Source organism: Fusarium fujikuroi, chromosome FFUJ_chr03, assembly GCF_900079805.1.
Source record: "Fusarium fujikuroi IMI 58289 draft genome, chromosome FFUJ_chr03".
NCBI classification, from domain to species: domain Eukaryota; kingdom Fungi; phylum Ascomycota; class Sordariomycetes; order Hypocreales; family Nectriaceae; genus Fusarium; species Fusarium fujikuroi.
In genome coordinates, this window is record NC_036624.1 from 4,683,686 (window position 1) to 4,709,493 (window position 25,808).

At 48.3% G+C, this 25,808-nt stretch overlaps 10 protein-coding genes; 4 read left to right on the top strand and 6 right to left on the bottom strand.

The window, feature by feature from the left end:
- Positions 1 to 501: 501 nt before the first annotated feature.
- On the bottom strand, positions 502 to 2,104 carry FFUJ_03554 (related to sugar transporter; the record flags this gene model as incomplete). XM_023575414.1 has 2 exons in its annotated part: positions 502 to 781; positions 831 to 2,104. The coding sequence occupies 2 exons, from the start codon at positions 2,102 to 2,104 to the stop codon at positions 502 to 504; spliced, it is 1,554 nt and encodes a 517-aa protein (XP_023428599.1).
- A 2,557-nt stretch (positions 2,105 to 4,661) lies between these two features.
- Positions 4,662 to 5,621, top strand: FFUJ_03555 (uncharacterized protein; the record flags this gene model as incomplete). Its single annotated transcript, XM_023575415.1, has 1 exon — positions 4,662 to 5,621. One exon carries the CDS (start codon positions 4,662 to 4,664, stop codon positions 5,619 to 5,621), a length of 960 nt encoding a protein of 319 aa, XP_023428600.1.
- Positions 5,622 to 6,047: 426 nt separating this feature from the next.
- On the top strand, positions 6,048 to 7,138 carry FFUJ_03556 (related to haloacetate dehalogenase H-1; the record flags this gene model as incomplete). XM_023575416.1 has 2 exons in its annotated part: positions 6,048 to 6,927; positions 6,978 to 7,138. 2 exons carry the CDS (start codon positions 6,048 to 6,050, stop codon positions 7,136 to 7,138), a joined length of 1,041 nt encoding a protein of 346 aa, XP_023428601.1.
- A 245-nt stretch (positions 7,139 to 7,383) lies between these two features.
- FFUJ_03557 (uncharacterized protein) lies at positions 7,384 to 8,163 on the bottom strand (the record flags this gene model as incomplete). XM_023575418.1 has 2 exons in its annotated part: positions 7,384 to 7,834; positions 7,892 to 8,163. 2 exons carry the CDS (start codon positions 8,161 to 8,163, stop codon positions 7,384 to 7,386), a joined length of 723 nt encoding a protein of 240 aa, XP_023428602.1.
- A 3,242-nt stretch (positions 8,164 to 11,405) lies between these two features.
- On the top strand, positions 11,406 to 12,845 carry FFUJ_03558 (related to dis1-suppressing protein kinase dsk1; the record flags this gene model as incomplete). XM_023575419.1 has 4 exons in its annotated part: positions 11,406 to 11,620; positions 11,673 to 11,842; positions 11,903 to 12,262; positions 12,313 to 12,845. 4 exons carry the CDS (start codon positions 11,406 to 11,408, stop codon positions 12,843 to 12,845), a joined length of 1,278 nt encoding a protein of 425 aa, XP_023428603.1.
- Positions 12,846 to 13,032: 187 nt separating this feature from the next.
- On the bottom strand, positions 13,033 to 14,546 carry FFUJ_03559 (uncharacterized protein; the record flags this gene model as incomplete). XM_023575420.1 has 2 exons in its annotated part: positions 13,033 to 14,214; positions 14,268 to 14,546. 2 exons carry the CDS (start codon positions 14,544 to 14,546, stop codon positions 13,033 to 13,035), a joined length of 1,461 nt encoding a protein of 486 aa, XP_023428604.1.
- Positions 14,547 to 15,861: 1,315 nt separating this feature from the next.
- Positions 15,862 to 17,559, bottom strand: FFUJ_03560 (related to nicotinamide mononucleotide permease; the record flags this gene model as incomplete). The annotated part of the gene is made up of 1 exon (XM_023575421.1): positions 15,862 to 17,559. One exon carries the CDS (start codon positions 17,557 to 17,559, stop codon positions 15,862 to 15,864), a length of 1,698 nt encoding a protein of 565 aa, XP_023428605.1.
- Positions 17,560 to 18,386: 827 nt separating this feature from the next.
- On the bottom strand, positions 18,387 to 19,859 carry FFUJ_03561 (N-sulfoglucosamine sulfoohydrolase family protein; the record flags this gene model as incomplete). The annotated part of the gene is made up of 1 exon (XM_023575422.1): positions 18,387 to 19,859. The coding sequence occupies one exon, from the start codon at positions 19,857 to 19,859 to the stop codon at positions 18,387 to 18,389; it is 1,473 nt and encodes a 490-aa protein (XP_023428606.1).
- Positions 19,860 to 20,773: 914 nt separating this feature from the next.
- FFUJ_03562 (probable rhamnogalacturonase A precursor) lies at positions 20,774 to 22,546 on the top strand (the record flags this gene model as incomplete). XM_023575423.1 has 7 exons in its annotated part: positions 20,774 to 21,212; positions 21,265 to 21,343; positions 21,396 to 21,603; positions 21,653 to 21,787; positions 21,839 to 22,052; positions 22,104 to 22,409; positions 22,461 to 22,546. The coding sequence occupies 7 exons, from the start codon at positions 20,774 to 20,776 to the stop codon at positions 22,544 to 22,546; spliced, it is 1,467 nt and encodes a 488-aa protein (XP_023428607.1).
- A 119-nt stretch (positions 22,547 to 22,665) lies between these two features.
- FFUJ_03563 (related to putative tartrate transporter) lies at positions 22,666 to 24,324 on the bottom strand (the record flags this gene model as incomplete). XM_023575424.1 has 4 exons in its annotated part: positions 22,666 to 23,012; positions 23,062 to 23,245; positions 23,301 to 23,624; positions 23,671 to 24,324. The coding sequence occupies 4 exons, from the start codon at positions 24,322 to 24,324 to the stop codon at positions 22,666 to 22,668; spliced, it is 1,509 nt and encodes a 502-aa protein (XP_023428608.1).
- Positions 24,325 to 25,808: the final 1,484 nt, after the last annotated feature.

Genomic DNA, 25,808 nt, shown 5'->3' on the forward strand with positions numbered 1-25,808 from the left:
TTTGACGATCGTATCATGGTCACTGCCGAGAGAGCCATTTGACACCAGTCAACTTTACCCGAACGCGGGGGGGACGATCGTGAGAAAAACGGTTAAATTCTGGGGGGTTGATCATGACGTTTACTAAAAACTGTCGATCATGGCTTATTTCTTTCGAGTTGGGGTAAAGAGCTCCAATTGAGCAGGGGTCTGAGGGGAAAGAGGGAAATGATTCGTGCGCATGGTAGAGCTTGTGTGGACCTGAGTCGTATTTTGTCGTGATCTTCATGATTGACTCGGTGAAGCTCCCCAAAACAAGCTTAGCTTTTCCGATTGACAATTTCTTCCAATTCATCCACGAATTAACGCGATAAATTACAAGGAGCCAAGGCATGTTCACATGATGAGGGACCGGATAAATGTCACTTGGCTATATCATGTCATGTCATAATCATACTAGCATTCTGCTTTCTATCGCTATTTCGTAAAATCATAAACAATTGCTTCCAATTTCTGTTTCAATTAATCTTCACTTTGCTCCAAATGATCAGCCTTTTCCTTGCTTGCGAGGAATTGCTGGGGAGTGTTGCGAGGTCGAGTCTTTGCGAACTTGACTGTTGAGAACACAGAGGGTGATTCCTTGAAGATGAGCTCAATCTCTTCGAGGTTGCGACCCATAGTTTCAGGGAAGAACAGGAAGACCGAGATGGGAACGCATGCGGCGATGACGGCGTACACGATGTAGTACTGCCAGCCGATACTCTCGAGAGCGACGGGGGTGACCATGACAACGATGAAGTTCCTACTGATGTTAGTATTTGCGGTGACAGGAATGAGGAGGGACAACATACCAAAGCCAGTGGTTACCGGTCGAGATGGAAGACATGGCCATTCGGAGGCGGATGGGAGCAACCTCAGTGCAGTACAAGAAGTTGGCGCCCAAGAAACCGATGGGAACAAAAGTGTTGTAAAGGTAAATGAAGCAACCAGCAGCAATCATGGCAGGCTTGTTCTCGCTGCCAAAAGAGGTAGTGATGGCGAGGGCGATCATGCAGGCCGACATGCCAGCACCACTGATCATGAAGACGGCACGACGACCGAAACGATCGATGGTGAAGAAAGCGATGAAAGAAGCGAGGAACTTCCAAGTGAGAGCTCCTCCTGTGAGAATCTTGGCTGTCTCGGCGCTCATACCCAGGTTCTTCTGGAAGAGAACGTTGGCGTAGACGCTGACCAGGTTGGAACCACTCATCTGCTGGTAGAACTGAAGAAGGATGCAGAGGATGAAGCGGTACAGGAGCTTATCCTCACCCATCTTGAGCATATCACCCAGACGAGCAGCGTTGTCGGAGGTCTCTTCGAGGGAGTGCTCAATGCCAGCAACTTCGGCAAGAACCTCTGTGGAGTCGATGGGAAGACCCCGGAGGGCAGCGACGGCGTGACGGGCCTCCTCAGATCGGTTCTTGAGGACGAGCCATCGAGGGCTCTCGGGGAAGAAGTAAATGCTAGCCATGAGGATGAGGGAGAAGGCAATGGCGATGGCGATCGGGGGTCTCCAGGTAACAGGACCATGGTGAAACTCGAAGAAACCAAGGTTGATCCATGACTCAAGGACGTAACCAAGACAGATGAACAGACCTGTCAAGACAACCTGACGACCACGGTTCACAGCCGCCGACGTCTCACTCTGCCAAACCGGCACAATGGAACTCAACTGCCCAATACCCAAGCCAATGATAACTCGTCCAACAATGAACTGCGCGAGTCCAAAAGACGACGCCTCAAGGATCTCTCCAATCAAGGAGCAAATCGACGCAGCAAAGATGACATTCCTACGTCCAAACTTATCACCCGTGTACGAGCAACTCAACGAACCGATCAGCGCACCGATGACAAAGGTCGCGACGACGAAGCCCTGGAGGGTGGATTTGGAGCTCTTGTCGGCGCCGGTGGAGTTGACGGTGTCGATCTCGGGGAAGGTCTTGACCCAGTCTTCTTCGGAGAGGAGACCGCCGATGCCAGCTTGGTTGTAGCCGAAGAGGACGAAGGAGGGAGCGACGATGGCGGCGATTTGGAGGATGGCCAGCGACTTGCCGCTGACGCCCATGTATGTTGGCACGCTCATCTTGTCTTAGGGATTTGGAGAACAAGTTGGGGAATGGGCCTGGGTTGGAGATTGGAATTGGAGGTTCGTCGCTAGGTTTTATACCAATCTCATGCTTGAGACTAGAGACTCCAGATTTCTGCGGAGCCCCATGGAGAAGCAGGAAAAAACCCCTCGTATGTGGGGATAAGATTTAGCTGATCCAAGCTCGACTGCAACAGTGAGAAGAATATGGCGAGATTGCTTTTTCTCGCCATGCCATCTTTTTCTCACGGTGAGGTTTTGGGGTCACGGATAATACGGCACGGTCTCTTTTCGGAGGTGCCATGTCGACAGTGGATATCGGTTCTCGCGAAATGGATCCCTCTGCTCCGCAGTCGTCATAGCTCGCGAGTCAGAACAGACAAAATCTCGCAGCGATAAGGCTCGGAGTAACTGCAATAGGCATTCCTTATCGCCAAGCTATGAGGCTCATGCACGGCATTGGATGGCTGCGGGTCCGGTAGAGGCGTGCTGCCCCTGGTCGCGAACGGCAAAAACGGCACTTTGGAGATGCTAGCATCTCGCTGCCTACGGGAGATTGCGGAGTCTGGTGGTATCATTTTGCATCGTCTAGAACGTTTTAATCGACGTTGATTAAGTGTTTAAGCTTCAAATAGTCTTCGGAGTTCAGATTTGGAGCGATGCAGGTCGGGAAGCTTACTCGACAGCAGTCCCGGACTTGGGCGGTTCGAATCGTTCTAGAAAATTTCTAGGGGAGAAGCATTGTCGATCTTCTGTTCCGTGGCGCTCTCGGCCGATCCGTTGTCCGGTATTTGAACGCTTATGTAAGATCAATAATGACGTCTTTTAATCGAGGGATTTGAATCAGTAAACCATCTGATCTAGCACGTTAAATGAAGTAAAGAGTATGTAATAGAGCGTATGTAAAATTGACGAGAGAGATATCGGGGAACTTGATATCTCTGACCAATTACAGTGCCATCATTTATAAAATTGTGGAAAAGACCCTTTGTTCATCTTGCCTCCACGGGGAATCTCAAACTAAAAGTAAATACTCCGTTATGGATATTTCCAATCTACCCCATATCACTTGCTCAACAAAAATTCTCTTAATGCTTCATTGATCCACAATCGTGAGATGGCTCCAGTTTAGATGACTCGAGAAATCTGGAGCCAAAGCCCCCACGGCCCGCTCAACGTTACATGTGCTGAACGGCATTACTTTATAAGAACGGCGCCAGATCCGGTTTTGTTCGTGAGAGGTGATGAGCTTGGACCTTGGATGCGACCGCGAGATTCGTTTGTTACATATCGGTGCGATAGCCCACATCACGAGGGAGCGGATGTGGTGTTTTTGCGACCGAGAGTAGCGCCTTTACATACCCGAGTCACTGCACTGATAAGAAGCTCGACTTTGCATGAATTGGGGATATTCTTCGGTGGCATTTGCGGATGCGAATAGTACGATGAAGATCCAGTTCGGACATAGCATAGTATATCTGAGTGTTGATGAATTGGTCCGATATCGTTTGCAAATGGGGACGTATTCGAGTTGGGACCTGGAAAATGTGAATTGAGGCTGCGATGACATGTGAAGTTGGCTCCCGAAGTTCCAAAAAATGCTCGATCAACATGCAAGACGGTAAAATGCGGGGACGAAACACCGTCAGAAATCTCTTATAGTTGCGAATAAGCATAGACCATCTTGTCTAAACCCCAAAGAGGCCCCTTGAATCACCTCATTGTTCTACATTGCAAGATGAGATTAAATGAGATGAGCTGGAAAATGTCATCTTCTAGCATATCTTACCCTGAAGTATACCTAACCCGCTCCTATCGTTATCGATTGGATGGGCTTTCTCGTTTTTATCTTATCTTATCTCACCATTGCTTGAACGTAGGGTGGCGCTGACTCGCTGGGTCAATCGATAATGCCAACAACTAATTGCTTGACAGGTTGTGCCAACTTGGCAGCTCAACACCAAAAGACACTACAAATGTCTATCGCACAGGTGCAGGTACTCTGGGAGCCTATTTCGATTATCCAAGGATGAGTCTTCAACTCGAATTTCCCATGTTTCTCCTTTCCCAGTATCTTCAATCTTCGCAAATAAATCCAATAGACCTCAATTAAGGTAAATAATAATTTAAAAAGTTGGAGGAAATACACAGATTGGCCATAACGGCATGATATAAAAGCAATTCAAAGAATTGGTAGCTGTCAAGCTGATATATAACCAGGAAGTTGACAGTGCCCGCGGGCAGCAAAGCTCCGGTCCCCGCGGACCTCCTTGTTCCACAAGATCTCAGCTGAACTGCCTATGCTTCTTTGGACTTAAGCAATCCATCCCAAAGACCAGTTGGATTGAAACATTTCGCTTTTGTAACTCTTAGCTCTTGGTGTACCGAGGTGCCGAGGCATTTATTTTTAAGTTTGCGGGGTAGCATTAGAAGCTTTGAAGATTTCCCTATCTCGATCGATCGATGAAGATCAATTAAAGTAAATCACGCTCCGATCCTGGATTTATAAGACTTGATTCTCTATCGACTTGTTCACATCCTCGCGCCTATCATAATGCCTTCCATATCAGCCTCCATAGTCACAGTTCTCATACAATGGTTCCGCGCAAACAAGGCCGTCCAGGAGGATGAAGAGACGATGCGCCAGTACATTCACAACACCTACGTACGGCCACAAGACCATCGCCCTCCCAGCAGTCTCGGCTCGAACGTCACCATTGATCGCGTCGATGTACAAGAATGGCCCTTATACAAGATATCCACCACGAACGCTCAGAATAAGAGCCAACAGCGAAAGGCCCTTCTTTACATCCACGGTGGATCGTTCTTTAAGGAAATCTACCCCCAGCATTGGCAACTCGCCGCGCAGATTGCTACTGAGACGGATTTGGATGTCTTGGTACCGATTTATCCGCTGGTCCCGAGACCGGTAGCTACGGCACAGAAGCTTGCCGATGGGTTTGTCGAAATTTGTCGTTTGTCGAAACAGCCCATCGTTAGTATCGCGGGCGATTCAGCGGGCGGTACACTCGCTCTGTCAACTACTCTCCATGTCCGAGACACAGCGCCTGACCTTTTCGCAAAAGTGCGCTCGGTGATTCTTATAACGCCCTTTCTCGACTGTACAGTCGATCATCCAGAAGCACTACGTATCGACAAGATCGATTTCTGGCTGGGTGTAACGGGTCTTCGCATCTCAGGGAAGATGTTTGCAGGAGATTTGCCGATCAAACATCCCCTTGTTAGTCCGTTATACGGCGATATGGATAAGCTCCCGCCATTGTTGATGTTTGGGGGTCCGAGGGATTTGCTCTGTGCTGATGCGAGACGGTTAAAGTCAAAGTTGCTGGGCAAAGACGTGGATGAGGCTCCGGCGGGGGGTGTGGAGACGGATCGGCTTGTGTATCTTGAGAAGGAGGGTATGATTCATGTCTGGCCTCTACTCCCGCATAGTGAAGGTGCAGAGGGACGAAAGATGATTAGTTCTTTTGTTAATAAGCATTTAGAGCGATAGATATCTTTCCACAGAAAGATTTTAGGAATAGCCAAGTTTTCAGTCGCCAAGCTTCCCGCTCAATATGATGAAGTCACATCCGAAAGTCCTTTGGGCAAAGCCCATAAGCCGCAAGGTTTGTCAGCCGGTTTTCGTAAGCATCTTGCGTCTTGACCAATCAGGCCTTCTCCAATCCCTCAATTTTTAAGCATATCAACCGGGTTCATCCAATCCTACAGGATCGTCGGCGAATAGTTGCAGTAAGCAAGACCCACCTCCCCAAAGGAGCATCCGGAGCTTGAAAACCATAGGGCTTGGGTTATGTCATCGCCTGCAAAGCCATGCAGTGAGAAGATAATTTCGGTATAAAGAGGGCGAAGATGTATGTGATGAGATTCACCACTGGAATCATTAATTGCTTCATTAGTTGTTGAGATATTAAGGAAGATGCGCTTCTTTCAACTCGCCTTTGCCTCATTGGCATCCGTCGTAGCGGCGACTTCATCCTTCGATACTTGGGCTCACGGCCGAGTTGCCCTGCAAGACGTAAGCATTCACTTTCGCTACGCCGGCTCAGGCCCTCCTCTTCTTCTCGTCCACGGAAATCCCCAGCACAGTCTCACGTGGCAATTCATCGGCCCTATCCTGGCTCAGAACTACACCGTCATTGCGCCCGATAATCGAGGCGCTGGTGATTCGAGCGTCCCTCCTGATGGGAACTACACCGCTGCTGCATCGGCAGAAGATCTCAAAGGAGTGTTGGACTTCTTGAACATCACTTCTACATATGTGTTTGCGCATGATAAAGGAGTCGGGATGGCAACCGCACTGGCGATCAAGTATCCAGATCTTGTTAAGAGGCTTGCTCTAGCTGAGTATGTTCTGCCAGGGTTTACCTACGAGCAGTCGTCAAACCCAGCGCCGTTCTGGGATCTGTATCAGAACTGGCAGTTGGCATTCTTCCAAGTCCCCGATTTAGCAGAGTTTCTCATGTCGGGAAAGGAGAAGCAATTCTTGCAGTGGTATTTCTACCATGGAAGTTACTCTGGCGTTGAGAGCTTTAGCGAAGAAACAGTCAACAGATACACAAGCAGTATCTCGAAGCCAGGATTTCTAAGAGCTATGCTTGGGCCGTTCTCAAGTTCGACTGTTTACCAGGATGGCAACTTCTTCAAGGCTGCCCTGAACGAAAGCCGATTGAGTGTACCGCTGCTTGGTATGGGCGGTGAGGCAAGCCTGGGATTGAAATCGATTCTTAAGCAAACCTTCGAGCCAGTTTCATCTGATCTGGAAATTGATGTCATCCCGAAAGCAGGGCACTGGGTTGGTGAGTTTTCCTACTGACCCCGCTAATGGACGTAGCTAATTGACGAGCAGCGGATGAGAACCCTCAATGGACTGCCAAGAGAGTAGCCAAGTTCTTTGGTGAAGATGATGATAGCCTGCAAAAAGTTGATTTGGGTTACTTGGATGATTTGGTTACACTGGACGTCGGGTTTTATGGTACTAGGAGGAACTTTGCATTGGGCACTCAGTAAGCGATCAGGGACGTTCGGATAGTCATTGAAAAGGTTGGCACAGGCATGGCTCCAAGGGCTCATGGGTAACCCCACAAAGATTCCGTACATTCAAATAAGACCTATACTTGAATAAGGGGTTTCACAGGATCGCAGTCGGCATAAATACGTCGTATGTAAATACTCTCAAAATAGATACAAGAATGTTGCACCGGGCAACTCCTACACTCAATCTCATATATACTCCATCATCGCAAGCCCAAAGCTTACTTCTTGACAGTGCATCCAATGCGCTTAGAGTCAATAGCAATGTCGTCAAACCAGAAAGTGTTGACAGCACCGCTATAAGACTCCCAGCCAAAGTAAACACCCTGAACCTTGGGCTTGGGCTTGCTCCTGGCCCAGCCGTTGGCATAAGAGCTGGGAGCCTCAGGTTTGTAGACAAGACCCAGCACGGGGTTGTCGTTGAGCCAAGTGGCGATGGTACCATCGGGGGAGAGGTGGTACTCGAGGCACTGCCAAGTATTGGCGGGGATGCTCTTGGAGGCAGCGATGCCGTCGGGGGATAGATCGGGAAGAGTAGCGTCATCGGATTCGTGGTTGTACATCATGATCTTGCTCTGGCCGCCGATGCGGAGATGCTTGCCCTTGCCCTGCGCAGCGTCAGGCATAGTGATGAAAGTGACGTGCGAGTCATCAAAAGCCTTGGCGGTCTTCCTATAATTGGAACAGTGATCAGTAGCTATTCTCTTGGCGTGTTCAGCTTTAACTTACATCCAAGTTCGGACATAGACATGGCCCTCGGGAACAGCATCAGTTCCAAAGAACTTGTGTCCGCAGAAACCATTGGGTCCGCCAGTGACCTTGATAGAGTTCTTTCCACTGTGCGCAGTAGTCTTGTCCAGCTCAACGCTACCGCCCTGATCGCAATCGGGCGCATAAGTCGGCCAAGCGACCTTATCCCAGCCACTCTCGAAATCCTCAGCGACCTGGCCGAGGGCGAGGGGCAGCACTGAAAGCGCAGCAAGGGCAACTTGACGAAGCATGATGAAAATATACGAGAAATGAAAATATAGACTGGAAGAAGTGAAGTGAAGTGAGGATGAGAGGCCAAGATGCCAAGAATGAAGGGACGATGCGAGATCTATATATGAGCTGAAAGCGAGAGACGATATTAGGGACTGAAGCCTGAAACAGGACGGTTCTCTGCTTGTGGTTGTCATTGGTCGTGCAGGGATGTTGCGGTTAGTTCGGAATCGAAATCCCGCAATTTCCTTGTCGGGCCATGAGGTGAAACCTGAGACGAGCATGACGGGAATTCTTCCGTGGAAGGGGTGTGAAACAACCTATTTATCCGTCTTTTGACTGGATGATTATTCTAGTTCTTGAGGGGTTAATTGGTGTTATACATATTTAATCATATTCCTTCATGCATTTTTCGGATCAAGATGACCGTCTATCCGATGATATGTAGTATAGGAAGTGGATTGGCGTAGCATGTAGAACATCACTACCAAGATTGGGTTAAGTATTTGACTAAAGAGATTCGGATGAAGCCGCGAGATACTTAAAATGGAAACGGAAGTTTTCTGTTTGGAAGCTGTTTTGCTCTATTTACTGTAGACATCTGACGCCTAAATACAAACCTGACTATAGGAACTTCTGCCAGGTTATAGCTTGCCCCAATAGAACAGAAAACTACTCGACTCGCGTTCTTTACCTTTCCGCCAGGGTTGAGGCCACTTCCAACCCCTCACCTCATGGTCCTATCACAGAAATTCATCTACAGAAGAGCGCCAAAGAACTCAAACATTAAGGGTTCTGGCATCATACACCCGAATAATGCCCCCAAGAACGCTAGACAGCATGGTCTCGGCTGATGAAGCCTCTATTACGATCATAGTAGTCTATGGTGCAATATTAGAGCCTGGCACTTTGGTTGGTGTGGCAGCTATTGGCAATGCTGGCCAGCCTTTCTAGATAAGTCTTTTTATAGATGCTGTCTGGGTCAAATACAACGTTGGTGGCGTCTATGTTTGGTGAGGACGATGACTTGCCTTTCGGTTAGAGCCAAGGGTGATGGATGAGGATTTTCTAAGGTGTTTTCAAGCAGTGCCATTGCATAAAGAGACGGTGACAGAATGCACTTTGCAAGTACAAAGCAATTCGGTTTATCGGTAAAAGTAGAGCGCTAGACCTCCGAAATGCCCCGACGTTTCACCACTACTGAGGGTTTCTTTGAAAGGATGAAAAACGGTGTTGGTGCAACAAAGCCAATTTCAGTAGCGAATTGCAACTGTGCGACTAGTGGAACTTGCAGACGGATTTAGCAACCAAAGACAAAGGCTTGATCGTGGTAGTTTAGTCTTGTTTTCGGGACCAGAATTCACTTGGATGGAATAATCCAGACCGGGAAATTCTCACAAGGTAGTAAAACACTCAAAGTAGAAATCAATAACTTCCTATTTTACCGCGGCATTTCTCTCTAGCTCCCAGCCAAGAATCACCCAAGTATCTAAAAGCCAGCGACATCCTCAAAAGATCAAGCGAACTCCTACTCAGGGATAGTCTGACAAGCCTACCTTACCGTTGGGCCTAATGATTGTGAAGGCATTTGGTGTGTTGCCTGGGACGTGTCTCAGGTCTTAATTAAATCATTGTGTCTAAGTTGTGAGCTAGAAGTGTTATTTGCCGCTGAGACCCGTGGCTGAGAGCTTAATCCGGCCGAGAGAAGATAGTGATTAGGTGCTTGTTTCTGTACTTCCGCCATCATTCAAGCCATTGTCACCTGGTGGAACAGACTTGACGACATGGCCCGTTGGCAGTTGATCGCCGTTACAGTCCCAGAAGCGTACAGTACAGTGTTGGTGCGTCCAGCCATCACTGGAACTCTTATGCCAGCCAGTCATGACACGTGCGCTGACAGCTTCTGGGGGGGCTTGCTCAACCGTCAACCTGACTATTTCGGCTCTAATAGCTTGGCTTTCTTGTTGATCCCTGTCTCTACCCAAATACATATTTTGAAAGAAACTGACATTGGCAGCGTCCATGTCGACAGCAACGTTGGCGATTGCGTTGAAGTCGATTTAAGGTGTACAGGGTCCAAGGAGTAAGACAGAGTTCAGGTCACAACGAAAAGGCGATCGGCACTTTTGGTATTTCAGTCGAGCTGAGTAGTTCAAAGATGGCAAAGTTTGGTGTTTGTGGACAGGATACAGCAGAGAGGGAGCGTGACGTGAAATAAACTGTGTAAGCCGACAGTAAGAGCCCACTATATATAAGAGTGGCATGAGGTGAACATATTATTGGGATAATGTTCTCGGTGAATTGTGAACTCACCTGGTTGTTCGTTGTTCGTTGTTCGTTGTTCTTGTAATATTCAATGACACATGCATGGGGTGACTTGGTTCCCAGTGCAAGTTAAGTAGAACACTTAAAGCGGAGTGCATGGCATGTTGTTCCTTAAAGTGGGCGATCAATCCATCGGCCACAGATTCTCCTAATCTCGCATCCAAAAAAGTACCTGTTAGGAAGTTAGTGCCACGGCGATGCTGCAACAAAGACGCCAGCCGACCTCTATGTTGTGGTTCAGAGCGGGCACGGATATCAAAGAACAGCTATAATCAAATGTAGCCTAACAGTGGACGAGAATTTTTGCAGCTCGAAACGCATCTTGGTTGCGACATCTGCCCCCCCTTCCCCCCCTTTTACAGGATTGAGACAAAAGAGTCTTTGTTGTCGAGGCCTTATTGCCGTGGCGCGGATCATGGCCTGTGCCTATCCAGAATGGTAGCTGATGAATGGTTGACTTCGGTGAATCCGGTCGAGTCTACCAGTCCCTTTGTTGCAGCGTCGAGTCTTCATTGTCTGAGTCTGTGGCTGAGACATGAGGTCACAGGGTGTTTTATCTTGATGCAACCAGTCGAGCCCTCAATTTAGTCTAGGTAGACAATAATAACTTCACTTAAGCAGGATACTTCCCTGATATCCCGGCATTAGCCCCCACAAGTACACTGTTGGCGGGCAAAAGCGAATTGCCGCAAAGTCATAAAACGATGTGTGCTTTGTTTTTGAGCCATTGTCCTTAAGGAAACGACCGCCCCCTCTTTATTGTGTTTTGGCGCCATGCGATAATCTTTGTCCCCGCCGTTGCCGCCACCACACAAGAAGACTAGCAGTGGTTCTGATGTTCGTTATTTGCGATGTTTTTCAGAACTTATAAACCCGTCACTTCTGTTCGTAAGATGTTCTTCATATCACCATCTGCATTCTTTTGCGTCACCTGACAATGGCAGATATAAGCGACTCTCCTCCTCCTACCCCGACACGAGGCCAACCAAGGTTCAAAAATGGAATTTCACCTTGTGAATTTCCGGATGAATATTATCCTGGGGGCCTTCACCCAGTTCATCTGGATGATGTCTTCAATGATGGCCAGTACAAGGTCATCCGCAAACTTGGACAAGGTTCCTTCTCTACAGTCTGGCTTGCCCATGACCTAAAGTCAGTTGATACCTGAAGCCCCGCCGACCGCTAACTCACAGACTATGAGCAGGAACTCTCGATATGTAGCTTTGAAGATTCTTATCTCAGACAAAGAGAAACAATCCCGAGAATTGGAGATCTTGCACCATCTTATCAAAGTCGCTCCTGAATCGGCCCAGTATATTACGCAACTTCTCGATGAGTTTGAAAACGATGGTCCTAACGGCACGCATACATGTCTTGTTTTTGAGGCCATGGGCCCCTCTTTCTGTCAAATGCTTCTAAGTCCTCCAGGTAGAGGCATAAAGCTGGGTGACAAGGAGCAGTATCCGCTCCAGACCGCAAAACATGTCTTCAGGGACGTCTTGAAGGGATTGAACTTTCTTCATAAGAACGGCATTTCCCATGGAGACTTGCAGCCAGGAAACGTCCTTTTCGCAGTTAGACAAATCGATTCCTATAATGAAGCAACCCTCCGCCACGTAGAAAAGTGGAAAGGTTGGTCGTCATGCTTGGTCGAGAGAATAGATGGCAAGGAAGATAAATGGGCACCTAAGTACCTGTATGCCGCAGAGCCGCTGTCTAACTACACAGGTCTTGATGGGCACTGGAACATCATTAATGAGAACCTCACGGTAAAGCTATCAGACATGGGTGGCGGTAAGTACTATTCCCTCTTCCTCAAATGAACCTTGACTAACAGTTTGTAGCATATTTCTTCAACGATCCTCCCAAGAAGCCTATTGTCCCGACCGGTCTTCGAGCTCCCGAACTAATTCTGAAAGGTGAACTTCACAAAACTCAGGATATCTGGAGCTTCGGATGCATCCTCTTCGAAATGATCACTGGAAGTCCTCTTTTCTACATATTCGGCCCAAGCGACGACGACCCCTCCTTACTAGATGACGAACATCTCCTCGAGGTCATCGATAGGCTTGGCCCACTCCCCGGTGAGCTATACAAGTACTGGAAGACCTCCTCACGATACTACACCCAGGATGGAACAAAGTACAACTGTATGATTGGCGGTGTTCCTGAGGGTCGGGAGCCGCTTATGCTGGAAGAGAGTTCCATGGAACAAGCCTTTGAAATCAATAGTCCAGATATGACCGAGGAGGAGGCACAGGAGGTCAAAAAGCTCATTCGATGGATTCTTCAGTACGATCCTGCTAAGAGACCCTCGGCTGAGGAGATCCTCCGTCATCCATGGTTTGCAAAGGACTCAAGCGAGCAGGTAGAGTAGGATTGGTACTAGTGGTATTTCACAGGAATGAGGAGCTTGGAAACGTGAAAGGGAAGAGCGGTAAGTATTTTAGATTGAAACATTCGCGCAGTAAGTACATGGAATTATTGATTCCTGTTTTGATTCGCTTACTCCATGACTCCGCACATCAATATAGCTCTAGCCAAAAGCAAATCGCTTTGAACTTCTAGTTCTTTGGCTTCTTGAAAGCATCCTTCGTAAGCTTAACAACAAAAGCACCACGCTCAATAGTGTTGATGAAGATGTATCCCGACTTGAAGTAAGCATAAGAAGACCAAGTTCCAACAAAAGCAACACTACCGCCGCCGGGAAGAGCATCATCTTCGGGGTAGATATCGAACCAAGCGGCTTCATAAACTCCAGCGCCGGTGGGGTCTTGAGGAATGGAGCGGCCATCAAGGACACGGAGACCAGCGCCGTAGTGGGACTGGTAGATGTAGTTGTTGATGACGTACTGGTTGTGATCGATAGACTTAGTGGGGTGCTTGAAGACACCGGTCTGCTTAGGGTTCTCAAGATCACGAATGTCCCAGATGAAAGTCACGGGGTAACCGTCAGAACCGGGTCCCTTACCATCACGCTCATCGAGTTCGTCGTCCAAGACGAGGAATTCTTGGTTTTGAGTGTCGAGAACCCAGCCTTGATGAGTGTAAGAAGCACCCTCGTAAGAGATCTTGGAGATGATGTTGGTGACATTAGCCTTGTCGGTGACATCGTAGATGGTCAGGGTATCCTCGTTATATCCGTAGCAGATATCACGGCCCTGGTAGCGCTTATCAGGACCGCGGTAGACAAGACACTGCGCATCGTGGACATAGCCATCTCCCTTGGCGCATCCAAGAGACTCTGGGTTAGAAGGATCAGTAAGATCGAAGAAGTTGAGTCCAGAGAGACAGTTGGGGTCAGTACGAGGCTGAGCACCAACAGCAACGCCGTACTTCAATTCCTCATTGATAACAACATTGTGAGCCCGACCAACAGGCAGAAGAGCTGAAAAGTGGCTGGTGAGATCCTTCTTCGCATCAAAGACAACAGGGCTTTTGGGGTTGATCTTAAGGAGCTTCTTCATGTCGAAGATCTGAATACCATGGCCGACGGCTTCGGATCCGATGATGACGTAGTTCTTGTACGTGCGGATCTCGCGCCACTGTGAGGGGACAGAGTACTCGGGCAGACGACCAAGGTAGACGAGCTGTCCCTTCTTGGTGATCTCCGCGAAAGCAGTGCCATCGTACTGACCGATAGCGACAAACTCACGTCCGTTATCGGAAGTCCATCCCCAAGAGGACGAGCCTCGACCGCCGGTGCTACCAAGCGCAGCGTGACTCAAGAACGAGTAAAGATCAGCCTAGAGACTCGTTAACCAGTGTTACTAGTTGTTATACAAGGGGTGATACTGACGTTGTGGCAGGCAAAGGTGTTGTTGGCATCACCCTTAATAGCCTCTGCGTAACCGTCGACACACTTTGTGTACCCAAGCTTGGGATACTGCTCGCTGGCGAAAGCACCAGCGGCCTCTTGCTTCGCCCAAACAGCCTGCTTGCTGGCCATGAGCTTGTTGTGCACCTCGCCCGAGTCGTATAGCTTAGCGGCCTTCTCCTCGTTGACCTTGATCTCCTTGGCGGCGACATAGGAACTAACAGCGGCGAGGGCGCTGAGGAGGAGAGTGGACTTGACCATCATGAAAGATTGGGGATGATAGTTGGGGTTGGAGTGAGAAGAGGAGCATGTTTGGCGAGGAGGCGTGCCTCTTATGTATGAACTGGCGGCATTGCTATCTGGGAATGCAGTGATGGAATCTTTGCAGATCACGTATACCGGCAATCCTACCATAAGCGATCACAGCCGGAGGGTCAATGCACATTCGCGCCTCGACATCTCCCCTTCACCAATCATCGTCTCCCCAGCGTCGCACCGAAACCATTATCTCAACTTGGCGATAGTGACGGCATTTCTTGTCTACCCGGCAATACCCCAGATCTGGAAGGTGTCTACCGACACGCGCTCTGTTATCAGAACCTATGATCACCTCCACAAGCACCCCATTGCAACCTAAGAAAGCACCAAGCACGAACAATGTCTCACAAAAGTTCTAATGTGCCGAACCTCATTGGATACAAGGTATATCTTTCGCAATCCTTGGCGGGCAGTGTACCAATCCTAGTTCGGCAGGTACGTTAAGCTTATTGGGTAGACTTCTTTTCTCGGACATAGAGCCGATGGTTCTTTTTTAATCTTATCGTGAAGTTTAAAAGACGCAATGTGACCCTAGAGCGGACTTGGCGGGGAATGATTGGAGGAATTGTCACGGAGACTATAGTGATAGGGGATTAATGCCGATCATGGATTCAAGCTTGTTTTTTTGCTCCGCGGTTATCTACGCCTAAATCATGGGTTTTGTGACGATTGACTGTTTGAAGTGTGCTAGCTTTTTCACTAGATTATAGCATGTGCGCCCCTTATAAGCTATACGAGATGATATGTGTGGATGTGCCTGAGCCCCGAGACCACGCTTACTTGTCGCCGTGTAGGAGCGTAACATTTTGTGCTTGATGTCTGCATTATTCGCTCTGCTTCGTTGCTAAATCCAGCCTTAATTCGACAAAACAATCTTGCCAAGTTATTAATATTACTGTGTGAACTTGGCAGCCTCTATAGTGTTGCCGGCTTTCATAGCGGTGCTGAAATACCCTACACCAATATTAGCATCAATTGCCGATTACAGGTCTTGGATTGAAGTCGTCGTCGGCCATGTGCAGAAGAGATGTTCACGAAAGAGGAAACCTGTAATGTGTCTAGTGCAAAAAGAAAGCTATTGCAGACTTTGAAATTAATTAAGACGACAAAACGATGGAAATAAAGACGGGAGTTTGACACATATAAGAGTGTGATACATAAACCTGTATATCTGTAGCTTTTCTTCGATTGCATCATAACAATGAGGGACTGAAAGAAAATGTCCCATAGGCTTGTGTTTTGGCTACAAATCATTCCACTAGCTATCAAAGAAAAAGTCCAAACGTTTGTTACCCTGGTCACTAGTATTGTTGAGGTAATTCGCCTTTTCATGTGCAGTCATGCTGTCCCATTTGCTCCTCTTGGACTTGTTGCGGTAAGTGTAATAGGCCTTTGCAAAAGCATACGCAAAGATAGTTCCCACAGTAATTCCAATCAAGTTCTTGTTGCCACGATGGTACAGCGGTTTATCATCTTCCCGATAAATGTTGGACGATGCGATGCCTGACAACTGGATAGTAATGTTGTACAGAGCCGCACTGATAGCCCGGGTTCGGACGGAGCCGGATAGTCTGGAGCACCAACCAACTTGAGCTGCGTGGACGGAGGGTTGGCCGATGATCAAGAATGCTACAGCGTATTGAGCCCAGTGTGACAGATTCTGCACTGAGGTGTATTCGACGATGAGCAATGGGAGGACCCAAAGCTGGGTCAGCAAGCCAAACAAGGCAATCTGGTGGAACTTCTCTGTAAGAAAAGTGATCCAAAGCATGTTGACAGCGGCAAACACTGTAGCAGGAATGGCCAAAAGGGTCGTGTTGAAAGTACTAAAGCCCAAAGCTCGAAGCGACAATGTCAGGTAAGTCTTTGGCGGTGCGGTAGGAATCTCGAACAGTATACCGATAGCATATACAGGCCAGAGGTCATAATCCTTAAGACTCTTCCAAAGCATACCCAATGTAATCGGTTCACGGTTATGCATGCCGCTCTTGGACGGATCGTCGCGAAGAACACGATTGACGATGATCTTCTCCTCGCGCTCGGTGAAGTAGCCAGCGGGATTCCACCACGTCTTAGTCTGGGTAGGTCCAGGAACAAGGAAGAGGAAACTCAGGACACCAACTACCAAGCTGACCAAAGCCTCTAAGAGGAACAGCCAGCGCCAGCCTTCTCGGCCAGCGACACCGCGCATGTGAAGAATGCCGTATGCCATGAACGAAGCCACGACACCAGACATGGAGTCGACGAACCAAAAGAGGGCAAGACGAATAGGCATCTCGGTCTTTTTGTAGAAGTATGAGAGATAGAGGATCGAGTCTGGGATGAAACCACCCATGAACAAGCCTATGAAGAAACGGCATGCAAAGAAACCCGCCCGGTTATGCATGAAGAACTGTCCGCCCGACGCTAAACTCCAGAGGATGATCTGGACAGGGATCCAGCGATCAGGGCCAAGGCGCTTGCCGATCATCTGCGACGGAATCTCAGCGACGAGGAAACCAATGCGATACATGTTCTGGGCGTTATTAAAGTCGTTGGTGTTGAGGCTAAGATCGTCGAGTAAATTATCAGCAGCTGCGTTGCCGAGATTACCGCGATCGATGTTAAGACCGAAGAACATGACGAGAATCCATATGAAGATCTTCAAGTCTGTCTTGCGACGAACGGCGCGTTCTTCGCGATACGTCCATCGCTCGTTTGGGTCGAAGCGATGGAAGTTCTCATACTCTGGTGGTGGTTGGTAGAATTGGGAAAGGTGGGGGTCGTCAAAGACGCTGCGCTCTGTGGCGAGGGCGTCAAGATCAGCGGGCTTGTTGCGATGGGTGAGGGCTTCCCAGATGCCGATGTTTCTGCTGGTATCCTGGTATTCTACCAGGTCGGTTGCTTCATCTTTGGGAGAGTTGACTTCAAATGATGGTGCCTTTGCGTCAATGTCTTGATGGACGAGATGACTCATTCTGGGCAGTGGAGGGCCAAATGTCCCTGAGAGTATTTAGGAATCGGGAACTTATAGGAATGAGTTTGATGATGCCGTACTAACAAGTGCGGCAGTTATGCCTCTTATATGTAAGCCATTCTGTTATTCTTAAATAATCCGACTTATCCCAACGTAAAAGGCCATCCTCAACGTGCTGCTACGTGCAGATGGTGTGACCAGCCGAGGACCCAGTTTCAGAGATAACCATCAATTCAAGTTTACTATCTTGTGCATCTCGGCACCGATGATCCGAGAGGCCATCACGACATTATGGGGATAAATGGGGACTGACCAGCTACCCCCAACATCCATTACCGTATGCGGGATGCCATCCGGAGCTATGTACCGACCCTGCCACCTACGTGATTGTATATATACAAGTCATGGGGGCTTCATTGGGGGTAAAAGCGGTTAGGCGGGATGACAAGCAATAGGCAGCGATGGTCCATTTTCCAAGTCTTTAGTGAATAGATGGGCTAATATGCATAGGATCATGACTGGCGCCGTTGATATGTGAGTCTCTTCCATTTTATGGTTCTACGCGTTCTGTCATTCGTATGCTTAGTAGGCACTGATACGGTGGTGCAAGTGGTATCATAATTATAGAATAAAAATTTGCGTGGCTGCGAGAGGGGAGATGAAGAATGACTTCTACGTCGCTTCTAAATGCTTAATTGGTTGATAATTTGAATGACAGTACAAACTTACAGCGGCCATTCGCTATAGCATCAAGCCTTCCTTTTTATCAATCCAAGACCAGTCAATTCTTTCCAGCTCTCCTGGACACCACCCACTGCACCTTGCGATCAATCCCGTGCCCCGGCTATACCAAACGGCAGATTCTTGTACTTTGCAACTCCCTTTGTCTCAGGGTGCTCAACATCAAGATCCCATTTATCAGGAACTTCCAACCCAGCATCGAGATGATGCTTGTTCAACAACACAGAGACTCCATCACGGTAGAGCCAAGGATCATTCGTCCTCCGCTGCCAGTCCTCAAGCCTAACCCTCAACGTCTCCAGAACATCTTTATACTTGGTGTCTTTCGCTAGGTTCACGACTTCCTGCGGGTCGAGCTCCAAATCATACAGCTCTTCAGCCGGGCGAAAGAAGTAATCCTTCAGGTTCCTTTGCCCAATCTTCTTGGGACTATCTTCTGAGTTTCGAATGTCTTCCCATGTCAATGATCCGTAAATGTCGTTCGCAAATGGAAAGTCGAGTCTCCATGCGATGTTGCGATGGTACTTGTAACGCCGCGTACGGATGAAGCGAGTAGGCCAGTAGTTGGTAGACTCATGGAACGTGTGTGAGCCGAACACGTGGTCCCAAGCATCAAGATCCTTTTCCTGTCCAAGGATATCCAGGAACGAGCGGCCGGATAGTTGCTTCTTGGGCTCTTCCGCAGCTGGGCCAAGTGTCCAGTCTAGTATCGTCGGCAGAATGTCGACATACGAAACTAGATTCCCGTTGACGGAAGCTTTTAAGTCTGGTCGTCGTACAATAAGAGGTAGCTGAACACCAGCATCGTATAAAGTTGTCTTTGAGTTCATGAACGGAGGTCCGTTGTCACTCATGAAGATGACCATTGTACTCGATGTAAGGCCGGCATTCTCGAGCTCATCAAGGATAAACCCAATTCCCTGATCTAAGCGACTGATGGCCTCGAGATATTCCGCAAGCTCTTGTCTGGCCCTGGGAGTGTTGGACAAGAATTCGGGAACTACCATATCTTCAGGGCGGTACTTGACGCTTTGTATGCGCTCGTTGACAGGCTCATCATTACCAAAGCCACCGCGAGTTCGATCGCGATGAGGATCATGATATCCTACCGTCAAAACAAAAGGTCTCACATCTTCTTTTGACGTAGCGAAGAACTCCTTCGCCTTCTGAGAAGACCACCAAACATCCCTCGTCAGACTCTCAGCTCTCCACTCCCACGGATACACAGCCTCAGGCCCAACGTGAATCTTGCCAATGATCCCAGTTCTCACACCGTTCTTGGATAAGATTGCAGGACCAGACTCAACGTGATCGAAGGTCATGAAATGGTGCTTTCCACTGTTGAGACCATACTGTCCGTTCTGGTGGGTATGCAGCCCGGTATAGATGGTAGAGCGACTTCCACTGCATGAAGCAGTACTTGCAAAGGCTCTGTCGAATCTAACACCTTGGGAAGCGAGTTTGTCGATGTTTGGGGTTTTTGAATTGGGATGTCCGTAGCAGCCTAGTTGTTTGCCTAGGTCGTCTGCGACAAGCAGGAGGACGTTTTTTGCCGCCATATCGAATTGATTAGATAAGTGTTGATTTTGATGCTACAGCATGTAACAAGTGAATGAAACCGAGAGTTTTGCTAAAGGTCCTGTTTCTTAGGGTTTGCACCCGAGTGTACATGTCAGTGTCAAGGATGGCGATGGCGTGACGAACAAGACTATGTCGCCATCCAGCAAGAATTATACATCCCAACATCTCACGCAAGCAAATGTTAAAAGATATGTAACCGACATCAAGACGGTGCCGAATATCCGTGTTTATCATCCTAACATCGTGAGACTACTCAAAATTGAGCCTCAATCATGTCGATCAAGTGTGTAAACAACCTAGTGCCCATCTGTCAGATTGGCTCATCCGCGGCGTTAGAAAAGCGCACCAATGAGGATAAATAGAAGCGATTGTGACATCCGCGCTATTTCTGGATATAGCATGGGTTCGAACGGCCGAGGTGTAGGGATTCGGCTCCGACTTAAAGGAACCCCCAAGGCATGGGAAGGACTTGCTCATTGTACTGGTACATACTGGGTATGTATAGCTGTCTAGCACTGGATGGAGTAAAGCTCAGTATAATGACGACAGTTTCTAGTCTCGGAAAGGAGCGATGGTCCGAGATGGTATCAGCTGTGTACGCGATTGAATGCTGCGAGATGTAATGGCAAGAATGAATTCACCGTCTCGATAGACCTTGCTCTGTCAGCTTGACCGGAATAACGGCAACGCCCTTTCAGTCAAAAGGGGAACATGTAAGATGAAGGCAATATGTCGTGCTCATGATGGGTATTGCTGATAGATTTTGAACCAGCGGCGTAGATACTGAACCGAACATGAGTACTTACATCTTGGGATGGGTATATATTTCAGACTAGGCTTTGAGGTTTAAAGGAATGCCTACCTTTAACACACCAAATAAAGTGACTCCATGATGAAATCTCTTCTCATCACAGGCCTGTTCTCAGCCCTCCTGGCAACCGCTCAACTCACCGGCCCAGTCGGTCCCCTCACAGCCCTCTCCCAAAAGACCCACGAGTGCAACATTCTCGACTATGGCGCTGTCGACGACAACTCCACTGATATCGCAGATGCCATCGAGAAGACCTTCAAGACCTGCGTTCTCCCGCATGCTGGAAGCCGTCTGATCGTCCCTGATGGCCAGTATCTGATCAAACGCTCAGTGGTCCTGTCAAACGGAACGAACTGGGCGTTCCAACTGGATGGGCTTATCACCCTCGCCTATGGCGGTAACTGGACTGTTGATCGTAAGTTGGTATTGCAGGGCTTTGCGGGTGTTGAGCTGCTGAACGCGACTATCAATGGTGAAGGTGATGGGCAATTCTTGCAGAATGGACTCACCATTATAAACCGTGCGTATGCCCTCACTAGCCCATCTTTCGTCTTTACTTACCAGCCTAATAGCCGTCGACTTTGAGTTTTATTCACAGAATGGAAAGGGTGCCATTCAAGGACAGGGCTATATCTACAGGAACTTGGCAAAGTAAGTCACTCCTTTGGATCTAATTATTACTAAAAGCTTACAAGCAACAAAGTACTTTCCGTCCCCGTCTTGTCAGAATTATTTCACCGATTAACACTTCAGTTCACGACCTCATTCTCGTCGACAGCCCAAAGTTTCACATCGTCTTTGACTTTGCTGAGAACCTTGAGGTATATCACCTCACCATCCGAGGGGCCAACTTAGGTTCCTATGATGGTGTTGACGTGGTGGGCACGAACTATTGGATCCACGACATCGAGGTAGGAATTCATCAGCCTAAGCTCATTGATAATGTACTTATCAAATCAGGTTACAAACCGAGACGAATGCGTGTCGGTGAAGAGCCCTTCCAGCCATGCTCTTATCGAGAATTTGGTTTGTAACCAAGCTGGTTCCGGTATCTCGATCGGTAGTCTCAACGTGTCGGCATCCATCGCTAATATCGTGAGTAAGTCCTACCTGTAAGACTCAACGGGATTGACTAAGTTCTTCTAGCATGCACGGAACATCAACATTATCCAGGGAAACAACATTGCTTTCATAAAGACTTATCCTGGCGGCTCTGGCCACGTCACTAATATCACCTTTGAGAATTTCCGATCCAAGGCTTCTCTTTATGGCTTGGATATCAACCAGTATTGGCAAAACACGTTTGAACCTGATACCAGAGCTGTAGCGCTAAGTAACCTTGTTTTCAAGAACTTCTCTGGTAAGTGCAAAGTTGATGAGAAGACTGCAAAGACTGACCATCATGTAATAGGATCTGTCGCTGATGGTTCCAAAAGGCCTCCCCTCTTCTTGGTAGCCAATGATCTATCATTCGCCACCAACGTCACGGTTCAAGACTTTAGCATTTGGACCGAGTCTGGAACTTCAGTCATCAACAAGATCAGCAACATCTTTGGCCACGGCGATAATTCTTATGGACAGGCGAATGGTATCAAATCGCTTTCGTCTGGCCAGGCACCGACCGCGTACACCAGCACGTACACTGTCACCGCTACACCTACTGGCTGGACAGCTCCGTCATTCCCTACGTGGGCTGTGGCAAGCACTGGTTATGGAAGTAAGTGACTTGATGAGTTTTAACTGTATATACGCTGACTATGTGTTCTAGCTGATGTACCTATTCCGGTCTACACGCCAGCTGCACTATGGAAGCCGAGTGGTGACTATGATAAACATTACTGGGGAAGCTTTTGATGCGCCGTCACTCTTAACACTCTCTGACACTCGGTCGCCAGTACAAGTCCCGGTGAAAGAAGAGACATCTGGAGGCATCGGGGATGATCTTGTATAAGTGGTAGTTATGAGACCACAATCTAGTAAATATACCTAAAACCTGACCGTTGAGTTCCCGTAGCCGCAGCCATGTCGACCTTTCCATCCTTGGTAGCCACGGCATTCGCTTCTGCCTCTGCTTTATCTAACTTCTTGTTCTCTCTCTTATGAACATATCGTAGCAGAAGAGCAAGAAGAGCGACGATAACACAGATCGCGGCATTGGCGCTACCACCTGGTGTGTATTGGGGCCCATCTTTACTGGGATACATGTACGATCCGTAGATACTAGCTGTGTTGCCGATCATGTTGCAGATGGCGATGACGGCTGAGCGTTTTACTAGAGGACGGGGGAAGGAGTTTGCGACCCATGATACGATGATTTGGTCTGTCAAGTGTCAGTTGAGGATTCCAGAATAGCTGATTGATGACCTTACAAGAAGCGACAGAGCCCATGGGCATGAGAAACATGGCAAAGAAGCGAGCTCCGACAACAGTTGTCCCAGCTGCAATCGCGTTTCCGATAGCCGCTACGAGCATGAGACAAATGATATGAAGTGATCTATCGTTCGTCTTGGCAGAGCTCAACGTGACGCAGACGGAGAGGAGAAAAGTCGCAAACTACCAGAACTGTTAGCAAAATCACGACAGTCAATTGATACCTCGTTCGACGTACCCAAGCAGGAGCAGTAAGCCATAGAGTGGTGATCTTTCCATAGCCAAGCGTTCCAACAATAGTCGGGAAGAAATATTGAAACGTCTGAGAAATCAAGCTGACGTGTTGTAGAAGAACAAAAAGGTAAAGTCGATAATCGCGTACAGCCATCTTGACACCGTCCCAGATTGTCTTTTCACCGTATGCGTCGACTTCGTTGATATCTTGGGCCAAGCGCCATGCTGCGAAGGCGCGCTCTTCTTGGCTTAGCCATTTGGTGGTGTGAGGGTAATTGGGCAGAGCGACGGAGGCGATGAAGGAGAATCCGATGGCGGCTACGCCCTCCTGGTATTTATTAGCTTTGTCCTGTCAAGGTCAAGATGGCACTCACGATGATGAAAAGCCACCTCCACCCTGCAATGCCATGAGCTCCCTCGAGGTCGCCGAGAATGGCAGCACCCAAAACTCCACCAAACATATTCGCCAACGCATTCCCCGAATAAAGCCATGCAATGCGCCGAGTAAGCTCAGCTCTCGTATACCACGAGCTCATCAAGAACACCGCCCCGGGAAAGAACGGCGCTTCGACAAAACCCAGAAAGAACCGAATGACAATTAAATGGGTGAAGCTATCAGAAGCAGCATTACAAGTCGACACAACGCCCCAGAGACAACAAGATGCGCTGAGGTACAGCGACGGCCGAAGCTTTGTCAGGATGAGATTGGAGGGGAGTTGCATGAGTAAATATCCCACGAAGAAGATCGACGTGGCGAGGTTGAAATCTGTGCCTGACATGCCGAGATCTTCTTCGAGGGATCCTTGTCGGGCTTGTGCGAGATTTGAGCGGTCGAGAAAGTTGAGGAGATACATGACGACGAGAGTCGGCATTAGTCGCATGTCGACTTTTCGGAGGAGTTTCTTGTCGAACTCTTTGCGCCATTCTTCGGTTTGGGCATTAAAGTCCCATGACTCGAGATTTTGCTCACGACCGGCGGCGGGGGTATCGCCTTCGTCCATTTGGACGGACGCTTTGCCTGTGTCCATGCTGCTTTGCGAGAATACCAGGTGGCAAAAGACGAGCACTACTTTGGTGGAAGAGAGGGCGAGTTGGAGGAGGAAAGGACCAAGATTTCAGCTACGATGACGGTATATTAAGCCCCCCAGAGGAGAAAAGAGCAAACCCGGCACAAGTCTCGGCAAAGGAATACACCGAATGTCCATCATAATTGGTAACAGATCAGCGAAAAATGTAACATCACCAATAGTTTGACCAACGAGAAACAGGGCGATTGCTTCCAGTCGGTAGATCATCCCCCGCAATTGACGAGACTACCCCGCAGCTGAGTCGGGTTGATTCTGGGGTAAAATGAACACGAACAAGGTCTATGACTCGGGGAACAACCCGTGGTGTCACCATGACCCGCTCACTTGTGGAGAGGATGCTGCTTTTTCGTATGCGCTGTTTGATGGGTGTTGTACGAATTAGGAGCGAGGGTGGTATTAGGCTGCACCGGCGGAGATATGATCACGGAGTTCGATGCAGTTGCATGTTCTCTTATCTATAGGTTGGGATTTGATATGAGCCAGATCTCGTCGAAGCGAGGTAGATGTTGTAGCGACTAATGGGACAATGGAAAGCGATGCAAAATGGATGGTCGATCTTATGACCCCATCAGCAGTTTTGCTGCACTGGTATTGACTCTCACGGTACTCGACCGCTTGCAGAACCTCACTCTCGGAGCCAGAAGTAGTCATCGAGACAGTCTCAACAGCATGCCGAGGTACTTTTGTGATGTAACTTCCGAGCTTTCCTATCTCGACACGCGAATTGGGGTTAGAATGCAACGGTAAACGATGCAAGTATTCCCGTCCGGCCAATCAAGTTGATTATTAACATTAGGCAAAATGAACATTCTGATCGGCAATGCGGAGAGCAAGCGAACTGCATATCGGACAAAAGACCGAGAAATATTGGGTTAACTCAACAGATGCTGTCACCTGATCTATCTCGAGCGAGAGAAATACGGAAATAAATGCAAAATTAACAAACCCATGAGGATAGTTGTGAAGCCTGGGCTTTAGCTGCGAGTCTATTCAGCCTACAGCTTCTAAGTTCTATGTGGTGATTTAACGGCGGGCTCACAGTTTTACTGTAGCTAAGAAATCTGCTCTCGATATCCTGGCCATGAATTCTTGTCTTGGAGAGAACCAGAGTTACACACGTCATAAACTAGGAATAATTCTAATTATGATAATCATCTCTTTGAGGCTAAAACACTGTTTTAAGTATGCTTAACCCAATAGCGATAAGCTTGGTCTGTGATGTCATGGGATCGAGAAGCGCGAACCGCCAATTAACAACCGTCAGCGAAGTCATGATAACAAATCCGAGGCCGTTACTGCGCTAGGATGAAAGAGGCCAATTGATTGCAATAATCATTTGCTGGCAATATTAGAGCTCATCTCTGACGGATTGTAGCATAGCCTCAGCGATTTGGTGGGGGTGATCAATGCTTAATCGCTTGATC